General features: G+C 47.2%; 1 protein-coding gene across 1 annotated transcript; it reads left to right on the top strand.

The window, feature by feature from the left end:
• ANKDD1A (ankyrin repeat and death domain containing 1A) lies at positions 1–25,172 on the top strand. Its single transcript, XM_040227661.1, is given in 13 exon segments — positions 1–82; positions 3,054–3,190; positions 3,981–4,094; positions 7,806–7,892; positions 8,240–8,526; positions 13,416–13,512; positions 15,928–15,997; positions 16,000–16,025; positions 17,308–17,406; positions 18,986–19,083; positions 21,396–21,571; positions 24,944–24,994; positions 24,997–25,172. Coding segments are annotated over 13 exon segments (1,500 nt in total).
• Positions 25,173–25,517: the final 345 nt, after the last annotated feature.

Here is a 25,517-nt window from a genome sequence, read left to right as displayed (position 1 = left end):
ATGTCTGACAGCTCCCAGACAGCTCCCATCGGAAGGATGTCTCTAGGTTATGAGCCACAGGATCTGAGCCAAGAGTGTAGGGGTGAGAGAAGGGCCCTCAGAAGGGCACCCTGTGAACATACCCAGGTTCAAGTTGAGGGTCTTCCTGTCTAGTCCTGGCTTAGCCTTAGAGAGAATCTCAGTGGTTCTGGGAAATCCAGTAGCTGTCAAGATGATATTTGCTATCAACACAGAATGAGCCACAGTGTTCTAGAATGAAGGAAGTGAGGTCTCAGGTGTATGAGGAAAGCAGGGTTCTGAATAGTGGGATCTTCTAGTTAAGCAAATCCACTCCATATTACTTATCTATTTTGGGGAACAAATCATCCTAAAATGTAATGGCTCACAGTGATTTATTATTTTTTATAACGTATATATTTTTTACATCTTTTTCCTCTGGCCTTGCCTAGGCTCACTTATGAGAACACAGTCTCACATGTCTGGGGCCTCCGCAGGGAAGAGGAATGTCAGGAACGGTATGTCTCCAGGTGGTAGCTGATATGCACAGAAACTTCCTTCTCTGACCACCTCCCTCTCTCTCCCCCCATTAGGATATCAAAAAAGCAAGAGTGGAAGTCCCAGGGTTTCTTCCGCCCTGTTCTACTGGTTAAAGTCCATCACAGGGTCAGCCTCACTTCAGGGGGAGGAAAATCCTCCTCTTGATGAGAAGAGTAGCACAATCATGTTGCTAGATCTTATGACAGTTTCTCAGCCTGTCTTGTTTTTCATGACCTTGCCACTTTTGATGAGTACTGGTCAAGTATTTTGTAGAATGTCTTTCAATGTGGCTTTGTCTAATGTTTTTCTCATGATTAAATTGGGGTTATGGAATTTGGGGAAGGAGACCACAGAGGTCAAATGTCCTTCTCATCACCTCCTATCAGAGAGCATTTGATACCATTGTGATTTGTTACTGGTGATGTTCTCTTGAGCCAGTTCTAACACCAATTCTGATGTGTGTTTTTTCACCAAGCAGTTAACTCAGTTCCCTGTGGACACTGACTGGGCGTTCACAAATTTAATTCTGTTCTGACACTACCTGGAAATAGTGTCAGATTCTGCAGGTTAAGGGCTCAGTCCTACAGGACTGCCCTCACTTTATTTACTTATTTATTTTGACTGCACTGTGCAGCGCGCAGGGTCCTGGTTCCCCAACCAGGGATTGAACCTGCGTCCCCCGCCCCGTACACGCTGCATTGGAAGATGATGTCTTAACCACTGGACTGCCAAGGAAGTCCCAGGACTGCCCCCACTTTAGATAGCAATCACAAGTGCAGATGGTTGCCTGGCTATATGATAGCCTATAAATCAGAAGTTCCCTTGACCCCCTCTCTGCTGCTGCTGCTGCTAAGTCACTTCAGTCGTGTCCGACTCTATGCGACCCCATAGAAGGCAGCCCACCAGGATCCCCCGTCCCTGGGATTCTCCAGGCAAGAACACTGGAGTGGGTTGCCATTTCCTCCTCCAATGCATGAAAGTGAAAAGTGAAAGTGAAGTCGCTCAGTTGTGTCCAACTCCTAGCAACCCCATGGACTGCAGCCTACCAGGCTCCTCCGTCCGTGGGATTTTCCATGCAAGAGTACTGGAGTGGGGTGCTATTGCCTTCTCTGGACCTCCTCTCTAAGTTCAATTAATTTGCTAGAGCAGTTCTCAGAACTCAGGTAACCATTGACTTACTTTATAACTGGTTTATTACAAAGGATATTAAAGATACGAATCATAAATGGCCAGATGAAATGATGCATAGGGCAAGGTCCCAAAAGCAAGTGCTTCTGTCCCCATGGAGTTTGGGACCTGGCACATGGATGTGACCTGGTTCACCCACCTGGAAATTCTCCAAGCCCTGTCCTTCTGGGTTTTTATAGAGGCTTCATTATATAGACTTGATAGATTAAATTCTCAACCCTTGGTCACTGACAACCTCCTTCCCCTCTCCTCTCCCCAGAGGTGGGGAGGTGGGACTTCCAGTCCCACCATTGGTCCCCTGGGCAGACAGCTTCCATCCTTAGATTGCAGAGGGGCTTCAGGTCACCTCATTAACATCATAAAAGACATTTTAATCACTCTGACCATTTAGGAAATTCCTAGGGTTTTTGGAGCTCTGTGCCAGGAACCAGGATGAAGATCAAATATATATTTCTTTTTGTAAATCATAATATCAAGCTTGAGCACTTGGTTAAAATGGTGCCAGCTTTCTCCACTGGAATGTTAACATTTTTCCCTTTCAGATTCTATTGTTAGAAACTCTTTGTGGTTTTAATTTCAATGAAGACTAACAACGTCAGATATTTTTTCATGTGTTTACTTGTCATTCCTATACGTTATTTGGTGTGCAAATTATTTTTGAATTGGGATAATTTATTACTGATGAGGTTCTAGAGTTTTTTTTAATACATTTTGGATGCATTTCAAAATAAATTGCAGACATCAGGGTACCTCCCTCTAAACACATCAGCATATTATTAACTAGAGTTCAAATTCTTTGTATACAATGAAATACACACTGAGATTTAACAAATGCTACTTCTCTGTAACCCAAATCACTGTCAAGATGTAAAAGACTGTTCTATTGATTTTTATGACCCATTGATGGTTGCAATCTATTTCAAAAATATGCTTCAGACAATCTAGTGGTAATGTAAGACCAGGGTAGAAGCTCTGGGCTATAAACATAGAATTTGCAAACCCCCGCCATCCCTCACTTAAATATTACTTTCAGGGCTAAGAGACCTTCAATGAAATGAAACACAATAAGCCTGTATTATCCTAATTTGACCTACTAGGAGTTCGGGACAGATAACATGCCCAAGACAACATAGCTGATAAATGCAGGACCTGGGATGTGAACTCTGGCATCCTGACCCTCACCAGCCCATGTGAGGCTAAGTGGGTGCTGTGGTTGTCCCAGCAGCTCATTCCCATTTTCAGCGTGGTTTCCTTTGGAAAGCTGTTCCATTCACAAATATTCATTGTTTGGGAGATAGCCAGCGTGTGAGCAGGGCCTCCCTTTGCAGACTGCAGGGACCCTCTGGGCTTGTTTCGGGCTGGCCTGACCTTACTGCAGTTTGCAGCTGCAAAAGGCCACGTGCCAGTGCTGCCGTTCATAATGGAGGACCCAGAGGGCAAGGCGCCTGACCTTGCGACAGGGCGAGCGTGGCCACAAGGCTGTGTGTCCTTCCCTTGGACCTGGGATTCCTGGGGCAGGGCCCCTCCTCTACATTCCTTGAGTGCATCTTTTGAGCCATGGGTAGTGCAGACTGGACCCTGCCTCAGGGAGTTGCTTGTCTAGAAGGGGCTTTAGGGCACAGGTGAGCAGGACACTAGCGGAAATGGTCAGTTCCCTCAGAGAGACTCTGACAAGGACTAGACATATCAGAGAAGGGAGCCTCTGCTTTCTGCTTCCTGGAGGAAGTGGCATTTGATGGATGTACCAGATCGTGTCAGTAAGATTAGAAAGTAGGAAGTGAAGTAGCTCAGTTGTGTCCGACTCTTTGCGACCCCATGGACTGTAGCCTACCAGGCTCCTCTGTCCATGGGATTTTCCAGGCAATAGTACTGGAGTGGATTGCCATCATTCTAAATGCAGGAGAGGCCATTGCTAGAGTTTTAGAGGTAGAAAAGGGCCTTTTGGTAGAAAAGGGCAGGTGGATTGAAATCTTGGGAGTGAAACTCTGAGAGGTTCTTTGGGGCCTTCATGGAGATCTCAGCCCCCAGCCTCAGAAACGGGTACTTCATTGAACTGTCAGCAAGGAGCCACAGGAAGATTTCAGTGGGGGAGGGACCCTCCCAAGTTGCTGGGAAGTTGGGTCTGGGCTTTCCAGGCAGGATGTGTAGAGCAAGGGGAGGGGAGAGTGTCTGGAGCACTGCAAGCCCAGAGTAGCTGGGGAAACTGAGACCAGGAGGGCAGGGCACGAAATGTTCACTTTCTTCTCCCTGGCCAGCTAGGAAGAGCTGCGTTTCACTGGGCTGCAGAGCATGGGCAGCTGGATGCTCTGGACCTCTCTGTGGGCTCTGGCTGTGACCACAGTGTCAAAGACAAGGAACTGTGGCCAAGGGTCCCAGGGCAGGGCCAGGCTCTGGGCTCCTGAGCAGGGTGGTCACTGGCAGCTCACCCGTGTCTACTTCTGACTCTAGTGTGCTGCAGGGCCTGGGGGCCCAAAGACCAGCGCATGTCTGGAATTCATCTAGCCGGCACTTTCTGAACCCTGTGCTATGGGTGAAGAGCACAGATGCCCAGGACACAGTTTCTTACTCAAGGAATTCAACACCACAATCCTAGTACAGAACTGTGACCAAATGTGGGGATGCAGGATGGCAATCTGATTGGTTGGTAGTGATGCCTGAGGTGGGTTTGAGCAGGGCTGTGATTCATTGGGGATGTCTGTTGCTGCAGGGAATGGGGAAGAATGAGGGGCATGGTAGCCACACATCTGCTGGTTATTTGCTTTCTTTGTTTTAGTAATCTACTATGATTATGGCAAAAGAGGGATAAGAGCACTGAGGAGGGAGCAGTTTATTCAGAGTAGAGCTTACAAGCAGAATTTTACCAATGTGAGAGGGATGTGGGATGGGGACCTAAAGTGACCAGTCTGCAGATGACTTGTATCAATGGACCATTGTGAATCAATAGGCAAATATATTGCAGCAAATTCTAAACAGTGCTTCCAACAAAGGGAGGAATTCCATTGCTAATTTTCCGATAAATATGCTTGGCCAGGATACAAGGAGTCCTGTTTATAAGCCAGTGACAAAGCTCACAGACCAATGGACCACAGGATCTTAGAGCTGGAAGATGTCCTTGAAGGGCCTGTTCAAACTTCTCATTTTACTGATGTGGAAACTGAGGCCCAGAGAGGGGGACACTTTAACCAAGGTCACACAGCAAAACTAGAGTCGAGCTGGGGTTTGCAACCAGCATCCTGATGCCTGATCCTGTACTCCTTCCTCTCACTATGCTATCTCCTGGGTCCCTGAGTCCTGGGGATATGCATTGGATTTGTCTGCCCACACTCATCTTTCCAGGATAAAAAGGCCAAGTCAGATTCCAACATTCAGGTCAGGCAGATGTACTTCATTTAAGAAATATGGGCTGTGCTCTGGGCTAGGCCCTGTGCCAGGAAGGTGGAGTACAGAGAAGAGTAAAGGACAACTCTTGCCAGGACACATCTACCCAGGAAGCCAAAAAAAAAAAAGATGTTTTCAGGGCCCCAGGAGAGCAGGAACACCAATACCAGAAAGCAAGAAAAGTTCAGCTTTGAGGAATTTACACAGAATCTTGCAATCAAAAATTCTAGAAAGCAGCTTTTAAAATTGCATGCCCCTGTTAAGTGTTGTAGGGCTTCCCAAGTGGCGCTAGTGGTAAAGAACCCGCCTGCCAATGCAGGAGACATAAGAGACGTGGGTTCAATCCCTGTGTCAGGAAGATCCCCTCGAGGAGGGCATGGCACCCCACGCCAGTGTCCTTGCCTGGAGAATCCCATGGACAGAGGAGCCTGGTGGGCTACAGTCCATGGGGTCACAAAGAGTCAGATACAACTGAGCATGCAGGCACGGCAAGTGTTGTGTTAATATTTTCCACTGAGGAGTGTTCTCATTTTGAATTTCATTGGGGGGGAGGGCACAGTCAACTTTTCAAGGCTTTGAGCCACTGGAGGTCTGACTCCTGCTACGACCCCTCCCCACCCCCCGCCAGCCTGCATAGCAGGACAGACGTGTTAGAACGGATGACAACACGACTCACACTGCAGGTGCTGTGGTCGGGAGGTTTTGAGAGCCCAGAGAGAGTGCCTAATTCCTTGGGAAACAGCAAGGAGATGCTGACAGGGCCCCATAGAGGAGGAGAGGCTAGACGTCCCCTCGGGTGGAGGGGAGAGCTCAGGCCCAAAGCCACGGCCTCCTTCCACCCAGCTCGCTGCCCTGCCTAGGCAGAGGGTGAGGCCCTGTTAGGGGTTCCCTGCCACCTGCAGCTTCAAAGGACAGGAAGTAGATATTTATAATCCAGAAGGAAGAGGGAAGCCCTGGCCTGTCTCCACAGGGGCACATGCCGGGCCCCCACAGTTCACCCACTTGCTTCCTGCCTCTTTGAAAACACAGGCTTCACACTGCGGCTACATCACCCACAGCCTGGTCCTCGCCTGCGGTGGCAAGTGGGAGAGGAGTAGAACCAAGCGGTCAAGGGGATTTTCTAAACTTAGTTTCACCTATAAATATAATCTGATGATGATCATAAAAGAAATGTAAATGCTTCCTCTTTGACCCCGTAAGATAAGTTTATGAATGTGTGGATCTATCATGGGGGTGGGGGATGGCACTTTAAGAACACGTTCGCATCTTCACTGGGTCCTTGAAAGATCTGTGCCTAAACTGAATGTCTGTTTTTGCCTTTTTTTTTCCTTTTGGGTGCTTTGGGTCTTCGTTGCAGCATGTGAGCTTCTCTGGTTTTGGCGCATAGGCTCCAGAGTGTGTGGGCTCGGTAGTCAAGGCATGTGGGCTTAATGGCCCCATGGCATGTGAGATCTTAGCTCTTCAACCAGGACTTCCTCTGTATTGGAAGAAGGCAGGTTCTTAACCACTGGACCAGCAGAGAAGTCCCTAAATTGAATTCCTTCCTGGGGAAGGTACTGAGGCCAGGGCAGAGGAGAGCCCTTGAGCTAAAAGGCCCCTTAACTGGTTCAGCTCAATTGTTCCCACAGCCTCCTGGACATGACGAATGACTGAAGCTGAGTCCTCCCTTCTGGATGCTTTTGCTTGTGACTCCAGGGTCTTTGCCCTGGCTCCCTCTGCAGCTCCCCATGTCCTGGGCTGCCTCCTCTTCCCTGGGGCCTCTTACCCTCCTGAAGCAAGACCTCTTTGAGGATGACCCCCAACAGTCTGCCCTCGGTGAGGCCACTTCCACTGCAAGGGACACTGTGCCCTTTGCCTGCCCACTGGAGTCATCTGCCATGGCTCTGTAACTGTCAGCTTTAGACTTCTCACGGGTGAGGGTGCTCTCAAGTTCCAGGAGACACAGGTCAGGTTCTGCATCTCCGTTATGTATTACTGAACAAACATCTACAGAACAAATATCTGCCGTGTGCCCCAGGCCCTAATCTAGGCACTTGGGAAAACTTTAGAGAATAAAATAAGACAGAAATCCTTGCCTTTGTGGCACTTCTGTTCCACCTAAGAGGTTCGGACAATAAACAATAAATATAGTGTACAAGTAGCTGGTAGAGGGTGTTAGGTGGTCAGCGCTATGGGGGGAAAGGAATAGTGGAGCAGGATCAGGAGGAAGGTGCAGTTTTCAATCTCATGGTCAGGGTGGGCTGTGCTATTCAGTAAGAAGCTAACATCTAGAACAGATGCAGGAGGCGAGAGATTGGGCCATGTGGCCGCCAGGCACAGCCTGAGTACAAGGAGAGTCTCTGGGGCTGTGGCCTGATTAGAGGAAAGGCAGAGATCTGGGCTCACTGAGTTGGGACCAGCTTTAACCTGGAGCATGGAAAATAGGGATTTGTTTTTTTTTTTTTTTAAGTAATGTGTCTATCTTAAACTGTGAAGAAATAAATGAGAACCTGGTCCTTGAAAATGCCCCTGGTTTTTGGTAGTTTGGGGCACAGCTCTCCAAGCAGGGTGGCATTGGTCCAGCAGAGCTATAGCTTGTCACAGACCTGCTCAGTCACCCTGGACGTGTCACCCCTCTCTGGGCCTCAGCTCCAGCGGGTCCCCAGGACCTGCCAGTGTCCGTGATCCCACCGGCCCTTCAGGAGCCCCTCTCCTTACAGTAGGGGAACGCAGCCCTCCACCTGGCCGCCCACCTGGCTGTGCTGCAATGACTCGTTGCCGTCAGGCTGGACCTGAAGGAGCAGAATGCGGTGAGTCGCCACCTGGAAGAGGCAGAGATGTGTGACGTTGACTTGTCCCCTGCATTCCAGCAGCCCACAGCCCATGCTGCTGTCTGATTTCTCCCGGCGGGGGGCCTTGGAACCAAGAACCGGGACGTGTTCTCAGACAGCCCGCCAGGAAAAGATGAGTGGCAGCACGAAGCTCCAGGCTCAGAGGAAAATTGGGCATCAGGGATTATGGAGAAGTCGTTAACACCGTGTGTGTTTAAAGGAGCGAGAGGTCACATGACCAGGGTGAAGCAGGAGGGATCAGAGACAGGAGGGTGAGGAGACCAGCAGAGCTGCGGAGGGGCTGAATGCACCAAATGCCCCTCCAGGCGAGAATCGGGCGTAGGGCTCAGGACTCCACGCAGGGAGGGGAGAGCTCAAAGAGCCCGGCAGCCCCAGCAAGAGTGGTGACCTCCGCCCTGGGCTCTGGCCTCGGCCTCCTGCCGCCCCCACACCACTCCTGTGTTTCAGGAAGGTCTGCCGCCCTTAACGCGGCTGCCGAAGGGATCCGCCTCACCTGTGTGCAGCTCCTCCTAGGGGCCGGGGGTAGCGCAAACACCCTCACCCAGATAGCTGGGCCCCCTCAGGACAGGCGTGTGTCCTCAGCTGCCGAGCTGTGACTGTGTCGGCTGTGACTGTAGCAGCCACAGTGATTCCTGAACGTGGTGTGAGCAAAGCTATGAGGCAGCAGGCTCAGGTCCTGGACTTGGCTTCTCTACTGCTGAACTCCGTGACCTTGGGCAAGTTACTCATCCTCTCTGAGCCTCTTTTCCCAGCTATAAGTTGAAGATGACACATACTTGTGTGTGTGTTAATTGCTCATTGTGTCTGACTCTTTGCAACCCTATGGGCTGTAGCCTGCCAGGCTCCTCTGTCCATGGAATTCTCCAGGCAAGAATACTGGAGTGGGTAGCCATTCCCTTCTCCAGGGGATCTTCCTGACCCTGGCATCAAACCTATGTCCCCTGCATTGCAGGCAGATTCTTTACTGTCTGAGCCACCAGGAAAGCCCATAATATATACTTACTTTTTTATGTTGCCATGAGGACTAAATACCTAGTGTAGTGCCTGGGACTTAATAGGAACTCAGTACCCATTAGAGTCTTATTGTTGGACACTTGATGGTTCACAAAGTCCTTTTATAATGGTTGAATATTATCTCAGAAAAATTTCCCCCATTTTACACATGAGAAAGGTTCAGTGACTTTCCCAGGGCACAAGCTAGTAAGAAGCAAAGCTGAGTCTGAGAAGCCTATTTCTCTGACTCCAGAGCTTGGGGCCTGACAAGCCTTGCCCAGTGGGGGCGGGGGTGGGGGATGTGTCTCCAGCTGTGTCCGCCCACCCCAGCAAATGGAGCTGAGGCCTGGGTGACTCGGACAGGCCTCTTTTCTCCCCTCCCATTGTGCTCTGTGAGTTGGCCATTAGAAATTCTGTGTCCTTGAGAAGGGGATGGGGCAGGGGGAGGATTGTGACCTTTCTTTCAGTTCAGTTCAGTTCAGTCGCTCAGTCGTGTCCGACTCTTTGCGACCCCATGAATCGCAGCACGCCAGGCCTCCCTGTTCATCACCATCTCCCGGAGTTCACTCAGACTCACGTCCATCAAGTCAGTGATGCCATCCAGACATCTCATCCTCGGTCCTTTCTCCTCCTGCCCCCAATCCCTCCCAGCATCAAAGTCTTTTCCAATGAGTCAACTCTTCTCATGAGGTGGCCAAAATACTGGAGTTTCAGCTTCAGCATCATTCCTTCCAAAGAAATCCCAGGGTTGATCTCCTTCAGAATGGACTGGTTGGATCTCCTTGCAGTCCAAGGGACTCTCAAGAGTCTTCTCCAACATCACAGTTCAAAAGCATCAATTCTTCAGCGCTCAGCCTTCTTCACAGTCCAACTCTCACATCCATACATGACCACAGGAAAAACCATAGCCTTCATTAGACGGACCTTAGTCGGCAAAGTAATGTCTCTGCTTTTGAATATGCTATTTAGGTTGGTCATAACTTTTCTTCCAAGGAGTAAGCGTCTTTTAATTTCATGGCTGCAGTCACCATCTGCAGTCATTTTGGAGCCCAAAAAAATAAAGTCTGACACTGTTTCCACTGTTTCCCCATCTAGTTCCCATGAAGTGATGGGACCAGATGCCATGATCTTCATTTTCTGAATGTTGAGCTTTAAGCCAACCTTTTCACTCTCCTCTTTCACTTTCATCAAGAGGCTTTTTAGTTCCTCTTCACTTTCTGCCATAAGGGTGGTGTCATCTGCATATCTGAGGTTATTGATATTTCTCCCAGCAATCTTGATTCCAGCTTGTGTTTCTTCCAGTCCAGCGTTTCTCATGATGTACTCTGCATAGAAGTTAAATAAGCAGGGTGACAATATACAGCCTTGACGTACTCCTTTTCCTATTTGGAACCAGTCTGTTGTTCCATGTCCAGTTCTAACTCTTGCTTCCTGACCTGCATACAGATTTCTCAAGAGGCAGGTCAGGTGGTCTGGTATTCCCATCTCTTTCAGAATTTTCCACAGTTTATTGTGATCCACACAGTCAAAGGCTTTGGCATAGTCAATAAAGCAGAAATAGATGTTTTCCTGGAACTCTCTTGCTTTTTCCATGATCCAGCAGATGTTGGCAATTTGATCTCTGGTTCCTCTGCCTTTTCTAAAACCAGCTTGAGCATCAGGGAGTTCACGGTTCATGTATTGCTGAGAATTTTGAGCATTACTTTACTAGCATGTGAAATGAGTGCAATTGTGAGGTAGTTTGAGCATTCTTTGGCATTGCCTTTCTTTGGGACTGGAATAAAAACTGACCTTTTCCAGTCCTGTGGCCACTGCTGAGTTTTCCAAATTTGCTGGCATATTGAGTGCAGCACTTTCACAGCATCATCTTTCAGGATTTGAAACAGCTCAACTGGAATTCCATCACCTCCACTAGCTTTGTTCGTAGTGATGCTTTCTAAGGCCCACTTGACTTCACATTCCAAGATGTCTGGCTCTAGATGAGTGATTACATCATCATGATTATCTGGATCGTGAAGATCTTTTTTGTATAGTTCTTCCGTGTATTCTTGCCACCTCTTCTTAATATCTTTTGCTTCTGTTAGGTCCATACCATTTCTGTCCTTTATCGAGCCCATCTTTCCATGAAATGTTCCCTTGGTATCTCTAATTTTCTTGAAGAGATCTCTAGTCTTTCCCATTCTGTTGTTTTCCTCTATTTCTTTGCATTGATCGCTGAAGAAGGCTTTCTTATATCTTCTTGCTATTCTTTGGAACTCTGCATTCAGATGCTTATATCTTTCCTTTTCTCCTTTGCTTTTTGCCTCTCTCCTTTTCACAGCTATTTGTAAGGCCTCCTCAGACAGCCATTTTGCTTTTTTGCATTTCTTTTCCATGACCTTTCTTTAAGTAGAGAAATTCTGTGTCCTTGAGAAGGGGCCAGGGCAGGGGGAGGATTGTGACCTTTCTTTAAGTAGGAAGTTGGTTTTTTTGTTTTGTTTTGCTTTTTATTGTTTGATCAGTGACAAATAATCTTTCTTGGATGGTTGAAAGTCTGAGGGTCTGGAATTCTCTTTGTTCTAAATTTCAATAAAGCGGCAAAAATAATGTCACGCGAGTGTATGTTCCTCGGTTCTTTGTCTCGTCACAACAAAGATTTGGAGTGACGGACATTAAAGCCCTCAGTGTGTCACAGTTCTCGAGTCTTGGACAAACCGTGTTATAGCTCTCAGGCAAATCAGTGTTACAGCTCTATTTTATTTAGAAGATAGCAGGAGAATACATCCTCGAAGCGTGAGGGCATGCCAACCCAAAGACTTGAAGAGAAGAGAGTGGAGGAGCACGTGGGAGAGAGAGAGAGGAAGAGAGAGAGAAAGAGCGCATGCACACAGGAGAGAGAGAGAGCACTTTGGCTCTTCCTTTTATATGTTTTTGCCTCCACCTGGGCCTGCCCTATGCAAATTGGGCTTAGCCAGGAGTGCTGTTTGTTCTACCTGAAGTCTTCACTCTGGTCCTCGGACCTTCCTTTGACCTTCCTTGTTTTTTTTTTTAGCCACCGCCATTTTGGACTCCTTTTCCCTGTTCTACCTACCTAACAATAACATTAATAGTGAAGAATATAAATAATAGCAAAAACAAAGAAATGAAAAGGATATGCTAAAAAATATTTGACACCAAAGAAGGCAGTCTCTGGGAAACAGAATAAAAAAGAGAGGAGACATTCTGAAAACAAATAGCAAAATGGCAAATGTAAATTTAATAACAATAGCAACCAAAACTGCCCTTAAATGTAAATAATGCTTTATTATTAGTATTAGTATTATTTTGGCCATGCCATGTGGTCCGCTGGATCTTAGTTCTCCAACTAGAAACTGAACCACAGCCCTGGCAGTGAAAGCAGTCTTTTATGTATTGGACCACCAAGGAATTCCCTTTTTTTTTTTTTTTAGCCAATAATGCTTTATAAGCCACAAACCATTTAATTTGCAGAACACCCCTGGCAAGTTTGGAGACTACTATCCCAGGGGTGTCAGGGGGAGCAGGACAACCCAGAGAAGGAACGTGGCTGCCCCCAGGCACCAAATTATGGTCATCCATCAGCAAGGCCCTCTCTCTGTGCCCAGCAGTAGGCACTGGGAGGAGCAAGAATGCTACAGGCCATGGCGCCTCCCCAGCAGTAACAGCACAGGAGTTTAGGAGACTCAGGAGGTCAAGTCCACCTGGTGATCATTGGCGGTTAGAGGTGCCCACCTCCCTGGGCCTCGTGCTCCAGCCTTGACTTGTTTCTGGCAGAGGCCGTGATCCATTCCAACACTCCCCCTCCTCGCAAGGTCAGGTGGCAGAGTCTCAGAGGAGCAGCCAACCCAAAGGGCTTGCCTTTCCCACCGGGAGGTGGATGGGTTCCCACCCACCTTGTGTACTCTCTCAGACAAGACTTTGACAGAGAGACCAACTCATCCTGGTTTGCCTCATACTGTCCCACTGTTAAAACAGAAAGTCTCACATTCTAGGGAGCCTTCAGTCCAGGGCAACCTGGGACAGCTTGTCACTTAGCGGGACCTTCCGAGATGAAGGCCCATGAAAGCCCTCTCTCTGGCCCTGCCAATCTCCTCTGTGGACCCGCTGACACCAGCTCCAGCTGGATAGTACATGCTGGGTGGGGTTTGCCTTGTACTGCAGATCTTATCAGTCCCCCTCTTTGAAAACCATCTTCTCAGAGTCTTTTTTCTCTGAGTGTCTTCACTGGCTCAGGAATTGTGAAGGCTTTTGGCTTTTGTTCCAGAGTCTGTGACTGGAGGTGAGGAAAATCCTGAGACCATAGCGTGGTCCTTTTACTAGTCGCCAGGCCTGGGCAAGTCACTGATTTCTCCCTCCTTTGGGTTTAATGAGGATAATAGTCCCGGGATGGGGGGTTGTGAGTTGTAAATGGAATAATGAATCCCAGAGTGCTTTGTAAACCCCACTGTGAGGGATCCGGGGGATGCTGCACTGATGCCTGTTTCCTTCTAGAAAAAAGCAGAGCTGCCTCCACTATGCAGCCCTCAGTGGCTCCGAGGACATGGTCATCCAGGCAGGAGGCAGTACTGATGTGGCTGATCACATAAGTGTGGGGCGTGGATGAAAGGGGGGCACACTGAAGAGTCTCCCATGACTTGTTGCTCAAAATAGACATGGAGAACAGATTAGTGATTGCTAAGGGTGGGACGGGGGCAGAGGAGGGAGGAGGGCATGGTTATAAAAGAACACAGGCGGCCCATGTGGTGATGGAACGCTGCTGTAATGGAACACTGCTGTATCTGAACTGTGTAACAGATGCATGAACCTACATGTGTATCCATTAATGAAAAAATTGCATAAAATACACATGTATACAAATGACTGGGAGAGAAACTGGGGAGATCTGAGTAAGATGGGTATTATCAATGTGAGAATTCTGGTTAGGGTATTGTACAGTGCCTTTATAAGATGTTACTATGGGGGTGGGGAGAACCGAGCAGCTGGATGATAATGGTGGGAAGAAGGCATCTCGCTAGACCCTTTTGTTCTTTTTGGTTCTTTTGGTTTTTGTAAATAATGTGTAAGACAATGAAAAGCAATACTGATCTCTTGCCACTTCCCTTTTCCACCACAACCCCTCGCACCTGTTCTAGGAGGATGAAGGCCGTAAACAGCCTGCTTGGTTACTTTATCTCTGTGGTCTGCTGCTTCCTGGAAAGCCACCATTATAGCTCCGCTAGGTTTCCCAGCTCATCTGAATAGTTCTTTGAGCCAGTTTCCCATGTCTGCCCATTCACTCACACAGCAGACCTTCTTTTGACCTTATTTTAATTTCACAGTTATTTAGCAATGATCTGTTGAAATTCTGTGAAAGTTTTTTCTGGGTTTTTAAATTTTTTTCTAGATGCCTTTTAGAATGCTGTGATGTGCTAAGTCGCTTCAGTCGTGTCCGACTCTTTTGCAACCCCATGGACCATAGCCCGCCAGGCTCCTCTGTACACGGGATTCTCCAGGCAAGAATACTGGAGTAGGTTGCCATGCCTTCCTCCAGGGGAATCTTCCTGACCCAGAGATCAAACCCATGTCTTTTACATCTCCTCATTGGTAGGTGGGTTCCTTACCACTAGCGCCACCTGGGAAACCCGTTTTAGAATACTTTTTGGCATTTATTTGCAGTTTGGGTTTGGGATCACATTAAGTCTGTAAATAATATAAGCTAAAATGGTCATCTTTGCGATATTTTATTTTTTCACTAGGAACATGTCTTTCCATTTCCTTTATGTCCCGTTTTATATCTTTCAGTGGTGTCCTATGGTTTTTCGTTTGCCTTTGTAATAGTCATTTCCAATTATACTCTTCATAGGTACTTTATATATTTTGACTGTCATTGTGAATAGACTATCTTTTTAAAAGATTCAATATAGGAATGTTACTGACTCTGGTATTTTTATCTTCTGTATGACTTTTCATTAATTTTCCTAGAGGTTTTGTGTTTTTTTTGGGGGGGGGGGTTGGAGTATAGTAGCTGTTTTAACACATCTAGATGTACAATCACATTGCCTACAAATAATCATATAGGTTAAATCTTCTGATATCCATAAACTGCTTTTTTCCTGGCCAAAACTAGTAATGGTAGTCATGGGTGTTTTTGTTGTGTGTGTGTGTTCTGTTCTATAACCTTTTATTGCTCATTATATGAGGGTGTTTTCAACAGTTATTAATAGTATCAATCCATACCATTGATTTTTCTGGTTTTGTCCCATCCCACTATATATGTGTCACTGTACACCTAGACAGAAGGGTGCTGTGGCAGTATCCCCACTTTGTCATGGAGTCAGTGTTCACAGGGAACCACTGGGGATGGAATCCTCCAGACCTGAGTGAGGCCTTGGGTGACTGTTGGGCTTGGAGTGAGACCTATGTTCTGGTCCTGGCTGGCTCTCTCATCCATTGATTTCATACATAAATAGTTGTTAGGCACCTACCTAGACCCTGGGGCTAGAAAGTCCAATAACACAAGATCTCTATTAGTTACGTGTCCTTGGGTGAGTCATGTTAGTTTTATGAACTCATTAAGTGTTCTCATTTGTGAGATGAAAGTACTAAATAAGAATACCCTTCCTATATGTTTGCTAGGTTCCTGGAAAGTAAATGAGTTATCAGAGAATTTTAAGGTGGTGTTCCTAGAAGAGACCTTGCTGCTTGTTGCAGCAGACATCATTTGCTGGATGAAGAGTAGCAGAGAAGCAGGATGACTTGCCCAGAGTTGTGTGGTGAATGCTTGGCATATCAAGATCTTAAATGTGGGACTTCGGGCTCCCTCCCACCCTGAGATCAGCAGTGGGCCCAAGGAATTCAGGCTTTGGGCTGTAAATGCTTTAGGCCACTCATGTTGCCCAAGAAGCGAGAGAGGCCAAACTCAGAAGCACTGTCTACACTCCTAACTCCCATCTTCTTGCACCAACCTGCAGCTGGGCAGTCCTGGGAGGGACCCATCAATTGGTCTGTGTGTCTCCCCCCGCAGCAGGGCGCCACTCCTGTGCACCTCACCATGAGGCACAATGCCACTGGCCTGCGGCAGGTCCTTATGGACGCTGCTGTGATCTGGACACTGTTGACAATGTAAGTGGCTACAGAAACCATCTGGGCCCCATGGCACCTCTGGGCAGCCTCCCAGGCTGGCAGAGTTTGGCTGTGGTCTACCAGCCTGGCCCAGAGTTGAGGAATTAGTTTCTTAGCTTGTAAAAAGCTGTTTGAATATTTGTTGAAGGTAGCAACATTCTATTAACCATTCCTCTATGTTGAACATTTGGGTATTCCCAAGTTTTTGTCATGATATATAGAACACTAAAGTAAACATCTTCCTATATTTAGCCTTTTCCTTTCATTGATTCCCCCCACCCCAACCCTTGGGGAAAATTACCAGGGCAGCAGTGACTGGGTTGGTCTTGTATAACAAAAGGCCTCTGAGTCCTGACGTTGTAATCAGTCAGAATCGTTTTAAAACCCCCATCCCTACAATCTACCCTCTAATCACACAATCCTCAGGGCGACCATCCACAAACACTAGTAGTGGAAAGCAATTTGACAGAATATAACATGTATCTTTAAAACAGTATTTGCACAGTTGAAAATTGAGCCTCAGGAAATATATTGAGCTCATGCACGGAGATATTCACTGTAACAGTGTATCAGTTTTCATTCCAAAAAGGACCCAAATACTCAATAAGAGAGAAGTGATTGGGTAAATTATGGTAGTAGTGGTTTAGTTGCTAGGTTGTGTCTGACTCTTGTGACCCCATGGACTGTAGACTGCCAGATTCCTCTGTCCATAGGATTCTCCAGGCAAGAATACTAGAGTGGGTTGCCATTTCCTTCTCCCAGGGATCTTCCCAATCCAGGAATCGAAACTGGGTCTGCTGCATAAAATTATGGTACAGACACAGATTGGCTTTTATGGAGCTATGAAAAAATGGTGTTTATTGAGTTTATAATATACAGAAAGTTATACAGATACAAAATGTAATAAAGAATGATCTCAAATATGTAAAGCCATAAAACTAAAAATAATTGCATTAAACAAAAGACTAGAAGAAATGTGCTAAGACTGTAACAGAGGTTGACTTGGGTGGGCTACTGCTGCTGCTGCTGCTAAGTCGCTTCACTCGGGGGTGGGCTTAGTGAGTGGTATGTTTTTTTTTGTTCTATTTTTTTTATACTAAGTTTTCTCTCCTGAGTAGTATGTTTATGATTAAACCCAGTTTACCCTTCCTTATAACTTATTAGAGAGAAATTCTGTTAAGACTCAGTCGGGAGTTGACCCCCCTTGGTCCTGTCCCGGCTTTGAGCTACACACCACGCCTACATGCTTTTCTGCTCTTCGTTCCCTTGGCTTCTTCTCCAGAGGAAGCAGACACCCCTCCAGTTTGCCGTGGAGCACTCCTGGTGGGACATAGCCGAGATGTTCCTCATCACTGAGGTTAACTTAAACCTAAGAGATAAGGTACGTCTGCTCACAACCAGCCTCCCTTGCCAGCTTTCACAACTTCGCCTGCGTCAATTGCCTCCTGCTTCCAGAGTGTTCATATCACTGTTACATATCAGCTCAAAGGCCGCCTCCTCCAGGCAGTCTTCCTGCCCCTCCGTCACCCTCCCCTGCCTCCTCTGAGGGCTCTCAGCACTTGGCCCGCGCCTCTCTTGGTCCTTGTCTGTGATAAAGTTGTCTTCTGTTTCATGGGCTTTGAGCTCCTTGAGTTGTCTGCTGGGGAGAGGGAGAGAAGACTAGAGGGACAGTGTATCACCACCCCACAAGTCCCTACATGTGAAACAAGGTTGCAGAAGCTTCCGGGGTCATGGTGCCTCTGGGGTGGCCAACTCTCAGGTGGCCAGAGGTTCAAGAAGACCTGAAGAATTGGTATGAGGCTGAGGGGGTCACGGGCCCATGAGGGCAAGGGCCCTTGCCCATGTATGGTGTGGGAAAGAGGTGGGGGCAGGGAACAAGCCCGGAGGCTGGACCTGAGCAGGACTCCCTGCTTTGAGCTGGGCCCCCAGACAGCTGGCCAAGCTCAAAGAAGAGCCTCCCATCTTCCCAAGGTCCCCGGAGGCGGTTGAGCCAGTTTTGTGCCACAGGCCTGGAGCCAAGGGCTGGGAGACTGAGGGGAGGAAGCAAATATGACGTAGGGGCCCAGGCCCCTTCTCTGGGTTCTGGTTTTGTTACGACAAAGGCTCTTGGCCTTTTCCGACGGATGGAAATTGATTAGAGGCCAGACGAGAAATTCAGACAAGGCTATATTGGGGCCCTTGCTACAGCAGGGGTAAGCGAGGTGGGGCAAGTTTGTTCCTTATACGGGCTGAGGGCAGGCGTGTGTCCAGAGGTCAGCCTGGAGGGTGGCTTAGGTATTTAGCTCACCCCTTAGCTGGTGCTGTGTGCAGGGGGCATGTGCAGTACCCTGCTTTTGCTCCAGACCCTCTGTTTTAGCTCCACACTCTTCAAGTGGTAGCTGGGTTTTTTGGTCTCTTTTGATCTTTGGGGTCCAGAATTTGCCCCAACTGTCCCTGCACGCAGTTATTTTTAGTCTCATATAATTTCTCTGTATATTGTTGCTTGAGGAGAGGTGTGTCCAGGTGCAAGCATTTCAGCCAAGTCTTCCAGGTCCCAGGCCTGTCTCAGTTTCATCTGAGAAATGGGGCTGGTAACGTGATCTCACAGACAACCTTGAAGAGTTACGTAGGCTGGGTGTTGTTTTTTTTATTTATTTATTTATTTTTAATTGAAGGATAATTGCTTTACAATATTGTGTTGGTTTCTGCCATACATCAACAGGAAACATAAGCTGAGTTTTATAAGCTCCAAGGCCTCCTATTCTAAAGGAACACAAGGGGTGGTTTCTAGAATTATTATTATTGCTTTAGTCTACTGTGACTTTCCATAACTGGAGTTTCTCCCAGAGAACATTTCTGTCCTCCAGGGTAGACTGCTGGGAACCGTTGGCTTTGGACAGGAAGGTTTGTTGTCAGAGCTGGAGACCACCACACACCCTCGAGTACAGACTCTGGCTTCCCTTCTCCTTTCTCACCTGCAGCAAGAAGAAACTGCCCTGTCAGTGGCTGCCCGCAGCAACCACAGCAGCCTGGTGGACACGATCGTGAAAGCCGATCACTTCTACAGATGGGAGAAGGGGCTGAGACCCCATGCTTGGTCTCTCTGTGTTGGAAAGGGAGTAGCCCCGGCTTCAGGTGGAGCTGGCTTTGAACCTCAGCCCTGACCAATTCAGGAACCCCTTGGTTTCCAAGGGAATGATAATTGCTGCCTTACCTAATGCTAGGGTTCTTTGGGATTATAAAGAGATGGGTGAGCACCCAGACCACCTGAAATAAGGCTGACTGAGGTCCATACCAGTGTGGAGATACTGGTAGACACTGCTCTAGCTCCTCGTTGATGGATGAATGCATACACGCATGAATAAAGAAATGACAGTTTGGTTCCAGCTCACTGTCAGCTATAGGTGATTGGAACTCTGGGTTGGGGTGTTCTACTCAAGCAATTTTCTGAGCCCAGAGGTCAAGTGTGCTGGGATTGATTAGGGATATCTGCTCTGAAACTGGGAAAGAGTAGTAGCAAATGTAAGGTCAGGCATTTGCAGTTCCAGCATCAACAAATGGGGGTGGGTGGAGAGTGTTTTGTTTACATTTGGTGGCTGTTTTTATATACAGAAAGTAAAAGTTTGCATTTATTTCAGTTTTTGAATTAATACTATTTTTTTTTACAAAATTTAAATCTTAGTTTTCCTTAAACTTTTAAATTTATTTTTACACTCTTATTATTGTATTTATACAACTAGTAAATTTTAACAGTCACTTTCGCGAAAGACATTTTTTTAAATGGCTGCATCACACAGCATGTGGGATCTAGCTCCCTGACCAGGGATCAAGCCCATACTCCCTGCACTGGAAGTATGGGGTCTTAACTACTGGACAGCTAGGGAAGTCCCTCAAGGAAGCCTTTTGTTTAAAGTTCAGTCCTGTGTTTAAACTTAATTAAACTACCTTGAATGTATTAAACTGAATTAATACATTTAATATAATAGGTTCTCTTTTTAAGCACTTCAAATGCTTCCTAAATTCTTAAATTATTCCATGAAATCCAGTAAATTAAACCTATAAAGTGAATCTTAAATGTCGTAGACATTCTGATATTGTATCATTGCTGTTGTTTAGTCAATAAGTCATGTCCTCTTCTTTGTGACCCCGTGGACTGTGGCCTGCTGGGCTCCTCTGTCTATGGGATTTCCCAGGCAAGAATACTGGAGCGGGTTGCCATTTCCTTCTCCAGGGGATCTTCCCGACCCAGGGATCGAACCCGTGTCTCTCCTGCACTGGTAGGCAGACTCCTGAGCCACCTCGGGAGCCCTCCAATATTGTATACAAACAGTAAAATTCTCTTGCCCTTCTCAAAAAAATAACTGTCCCCAAACCGATCAATCAATAACAAATTTCCATAGGAATCAGATTTTTCTCTTTCACATCTCGTCAACATTACAACTTCTTTACATACAACGGATTACTCCTAAATATTAATACAAATGATTAAATGAACTGATTCACCTCTATGCATAATCTTCATCCACCTCAGGCTTTAAAAGTTCTCAACACTAAGGCAGTGGTGCAGTTAGAATCACAAATCCCTCCTTTCTATACCTAAACCAGTTCAATTAGAATCTTGAGGTAAAGGCCTGGCTTCTGTGGTTCTTAAAGGTCTCAGATGATTCCAATTTAAGATGCAGCTGAGAGCACTGTTCTATAGAAACAATTCTTACCACCCCATATGGGAGAAAAACTCCCAGGTCATCGCTTCCCAGACACTGTTAACCAGGATGTGAGGTTCAAAGCTGCAGACGCCAGGACTCACCTGAGGTTTTCAGCAGCCAGAACTAAGTATCCACATTTTTCAAGGGGCTTTTTTTGGCTTCAGTCTAGGCTTTTGTGGGTTTAACTTATGCTACTACATAATTTTGGCAGCCTCTTATTTTATCACCTGCTTTGCATGGAAAGAATTCTGTAACCCACCCTTCGCTGCTTGTTGGCAATCAGCAAGTTTAGTTAGTGCCTGATTCTTGGCTTGCCTAGTTTTAGCCACAATTGCTGAGGTGTTCTACTGACATTCCCTCTATAACAACACAAATAAAGAGAAAAATTGGGAAGGCTTCCTGGAAGAGGTGGCACACAGGTGGTCTTTTGACTATGGCAATGAGATTGAGAGACAGGAAGGTAAGGAAAGGAATTCTGGGTGGAAAAATATGTAAGCAGCTCAGGTTCCAGCACTCAAAGCTAGGCATAGAGTCAAAAACCAGAGTAAGGGACACTAAGCCCCAGGTCTGTGATGATGCCAGTTCTGGGTCCAGGCTCATGGAACAAGGGAGACCCTGGCAGGGATTTTCCCAAAATGGCTGCTGTACTCCTGGGATCTGCCCCACGGGACCACCTCTTGTGTAGGGACATCTGTATCCCCTCTGGGAAGAGTTTGACCATTAAGCAGGACCATCAGCGGGAAACGCAGCTTCTCTGCTCAGTGCTGCAGCAACTGGCTTCCCGGTACCTGCGGACCTACAAGTGGATTCTTCCACTGCTGGGAGTTCACCAAAGCCCATGTCCATGCCACAGAGCAACAGGTACCCCCTTGCCTCGGTGCCCCAGAGCAGCCCAGGAGGAGGGTCTGGGGCATGTGGGTGTATTCAGCTTTCTGTGCTTCTAGGGGAAAATCCTCACCAAGTCACATGCTATTTCCAACTTGCCAGGTGCTCTTTCCCTCCCCAGGCCTTTGCACGGGCTGAGCCCCCTGCCCCTCCCTCTACAACTGACCTGTGAACTTCACATGCCTCATGAGTCAGCTTGAGCTGATACCCACCGTTCACACACAAAGCTAAAGGCACTTCCTTTACTTCCTGTAAAAAGGAAAGGAACTGTGGTTGCCACTATTGTTTAACATCTGTTTGGACATTTTGGCCCTATTATTGATGTATGAAACAGAAATAGAAATTATGAGTGTAAATATTGAAAAGGAAGAGAGATTTATTAATTTCAGATGCTAGAATGATATACATAAGAAGTCCAGAAGAGTCAACAAAAAAACTCTTAGAAAAAAATAATTCAGTGAAATGGCTAAATATGATTAAATATATAAACACCATAGTATTCCTCTGTGCCATCAAGAAGTGGACAAAATATATAGAGGTATTTTAAAAAATATACCACTTACGGTAGTGTGTTTCTAAAATATGAGTGACATGAGTAAGACAATACAAATTATTTGAAAGAAAACTTGGTAAGTGGTACAACATTCCTGTGTTTCCAGCTAAAAAATGTGTCATATAGATATCAATTTTCCCCCAACTAAAGCTTTGATCCAATTGTATTTTACTTATTATTATTAATATTTATTTATTTGGCTGCACTGGGTCTTAATTGTGGCATGTGGGATCTAGCTCCTCAACCAGGGACCAAACCTAGCCTCCCCCTGCAAGAGGAGCATGGCGTCTTAGCCACTGTACCACCAGGGAAGTCCCTCATTCAATTTTAATCAAATCAAAATAGGAAGTGTTTGAAACTTGACTAAAGAATTTGACATGTGTGCGTGCTAAGTCACTTCAGTCATGTCCGACTCTGTAACCCCACGGACAGTAGCCTGCCAGGCTCCTCTGTCCATGGGATTCTCCAGGCAAGAATACTGGAGTGGGTCCATTTCCTTCTCCAGAGGAAATCTTCCCAACCCTGGGATCGAACCCACATCTCTTAGTTCTCCCACATTGGGGTGGGTTATTTACCACTAGCACCACCTGGGGATTCTCAGTTCATCTGAAAGAAGAGACAGGGAATATATAAATACATACTCTGGGAAAAAAGGCAAAAAGGGTCTAACTCAACTTAGAAAGTTAAAGATTTAACACAGAGATTCCTGACATCAGTTCAGTTCAGTTCAGTCACTCATTCGTGTCCGACTCTTTGCAACCCCATGAATCGCAGCACACCAGGGCTCCCTGTCCATCAACTCCTGGAGTTCACTCAGACTCACGTCCATCGAGTCCGTGATGCCATCCAGCCATCTCATCCTCTGTCATCCCCTTCTTCTGCCCCCAATCCCTCCCAGCATCAGAGTCTTTTCCAATGAGTCAACTCTTCGCATGAGGTGGCCAAAGTACTGGAGTTTCAGCTTTAGCATCATTCCTTCCAAAGAAATCCCAGGGCTGATCTCCTTCAGAATGGACTGGTTGGATCTCCTTGCAGTCCAAGGGACTCTCAAGAGTCTTCTCCAACACCACAGTTCAAAAGAATCAATTCTTCGGCACTCAGCCTTCTTCACAGTCCAACTCTCACATCCATACATGGCCACTGGAAAAACCATAGCCTTCACTAGACAGACCTTAGTCGGCAAAGTAATGTCTCTGCTTTTGAATATACTACCTAGGTTGGTCATAACTTTTCTTCAAAGGAGTAAGCATCTTTTAATTTCATGGCTGCAGTCACCATCTACAGTGATTTTGGAGTCCAAAAAAAATAAAGTCTGACACTGTTTCCACTGTTTCCCCATCTTTTTCCCATGAAGTGATGGGACTGGATGCCATGATCTTCGTTTTCTGAATGTTGAGCTTTAGGCCAACTTTTTCACTCTCCACTTTCACTTTCATCAAGAGGCATTTTAGTTCCTCTTCACTTTCTGCCATAAGGGTGGTGTCATCTGCATATCTGAGGTTATTGATATTTCTCCCGGCAATCTTGATTCCAGCTTGTGTTTCTTCCAGTCCAGCGTTTCTCATGATGTACTTTGCCTGACATACACATGTGTAAATCAGGTAGTGGATAGAGTAGGGAGTCCAAAAGTGAAAATGAAAGTCACGTCCAACTCTTTGCAATGCCATGGACTCTATAGTCCATGGAATTCTCCTGGCCAGAATACTGGAGTGGGTAACCTTTTCCTTCTCCAGGGGATCTTCCCAACCTAAGGATCGAACCCAGGTCTCCCTCATTGCAGGTGGATTCTTTACCAGCTGAGCCACAAGGGAAGCCCAAGAATACTGCAGTGGGTAGCCCATCCCTTCTCCAGCGGATCTTCCTGACCCAGGAATTGAACCGGGGTCTCCTGCATTGCAGGCGGATTCCTTACCAACTGAGCTATCAGGGAAGCTGGAGTCCAAAAGTAAACTCTATTACAGATGCAGATTTCTTAGACAATTAAAGCACACTGATGAATTACAAGGCTGGTGACAAGGGCTAGTGAATAAGTGGGTCAAATGAAACATACCACAGGCATATCACTGGCAACACCAGGAGGAGGTGCCTGCTGGGGGCCTGCAGACACCGGAGCATCAGGAGGCAGTGGGTGACTGACTTGGACATGATGACTGTGCCCCCAGGGCTGTGCCAAAGCCTCTGTCCACACCTGGGAGAGCTGACCTGGTCACGGTTTAATAAGTGAATGCTACCACAGGCACTGAAGAGAGTAGGCGCTTGTTTTCCAAACACTGGAATCACCTAGGAAGCCTTAACACTGTTCAGTGCCTAGGCACACCCGTTCCCAAGTACAAAGGAATCACAGAGACGGAGAGGACTCCAGGTGTTTCCAGTGAGCACTGATGGCTGAGAACCACTGGTGCAGTGTGAAGAACAGTGTGCAAAGCAGAGGTGGTTGTGAGCAGTCAGAGAGATGCCCTCTACAATGCATCTTGGTACCACCGTGAATGCTAGTTCTTTCCCTCTTCCCAGTGACACCAATAGGATACACGATGGATGATCAGGAGAAAGTCTGGGGCTGGGGAGGTCCTCATGTCTCGGACCCCAAACTGTACCCCCATACCATCTGAGGCTGCTGCTCCTCCCCTCCCTCCCCACCCTCCAACTCCCTTCCTCATCTCTGGGCTGAGCTCTGCTGAAATCTGGAGAAAGTCCTGGTGTTCTGGTGGAAGTAAGGGTGGGCTCAGACCTGGCTCTGGTAAGGCAGACAGGGTGGGCACCTTTTCTCTCTCTATCGCTCCCTCCCTGGTCCCCAGGAACCAGGAGCTATGGGGAACATGGGCACCGCATGCTGCTCATCTGGCCACACAGTGTGGTGAGAACCCCACCGGAGCACTATTCAAGGGCCTCGTGGCCATTGGCAGGAGGGACCTGGCTGGTGTCTCCTTCTTGTCTGCTTCCTGCTCAGGGCAGCTCTGGGCCCCAGCAAGGCCCTGCTGCAATGCACCAAGGCCCTCCAAGGCTGCTCAGACCACAGTGCCATAGCACTGGCTCTGAACCTTCCAGACTGCTGGTCATAACCCTTCCTCCTCCTGGAACCCAGGCAGAGCCTCAGGCAACTCACAGTACCTCTGGGCCCCAGGCTCCCCATCTGTGCAAAGAGGGTGGCCCAGGTGGTCCCTGTGACCTTCACAGCCCCAAGGTCACTGAAGCTACAATCTCTTCCTACCCAGCTGTCTATACTGATTTGATCCCATGTCCCCACCCCCACCCTTTGCCCAGTTTGGGGTAAGGTGAGAAGAGCCTGCAGGGTTGTTTTTCACAAACATTAAGACCTATGGGCCAAAACTGGTTTAAGATGAGTTGAACTACAAAGATCTGATCAAATAA

This window comes from Oryx dammah, unplaced genomic scaffold, assembly GCF_014754425.2.
Source record: "Oryx dammah isolate SB20612 unplaced genomic scaffold, SCBI_Odam_1.1 HiC_scaffold_26, whole genome shotgun sequence".
NCBI classification, from domain to species: domain Eukaryota; kingdom Metazoa; phylum Chordata; class Mammalia; order Artiodactyla; family Bovidae; genus Oryx; species Oryx dammah.
This window is presented reverse-complemented; position numbering and strand designations above follow the sequence as displayed.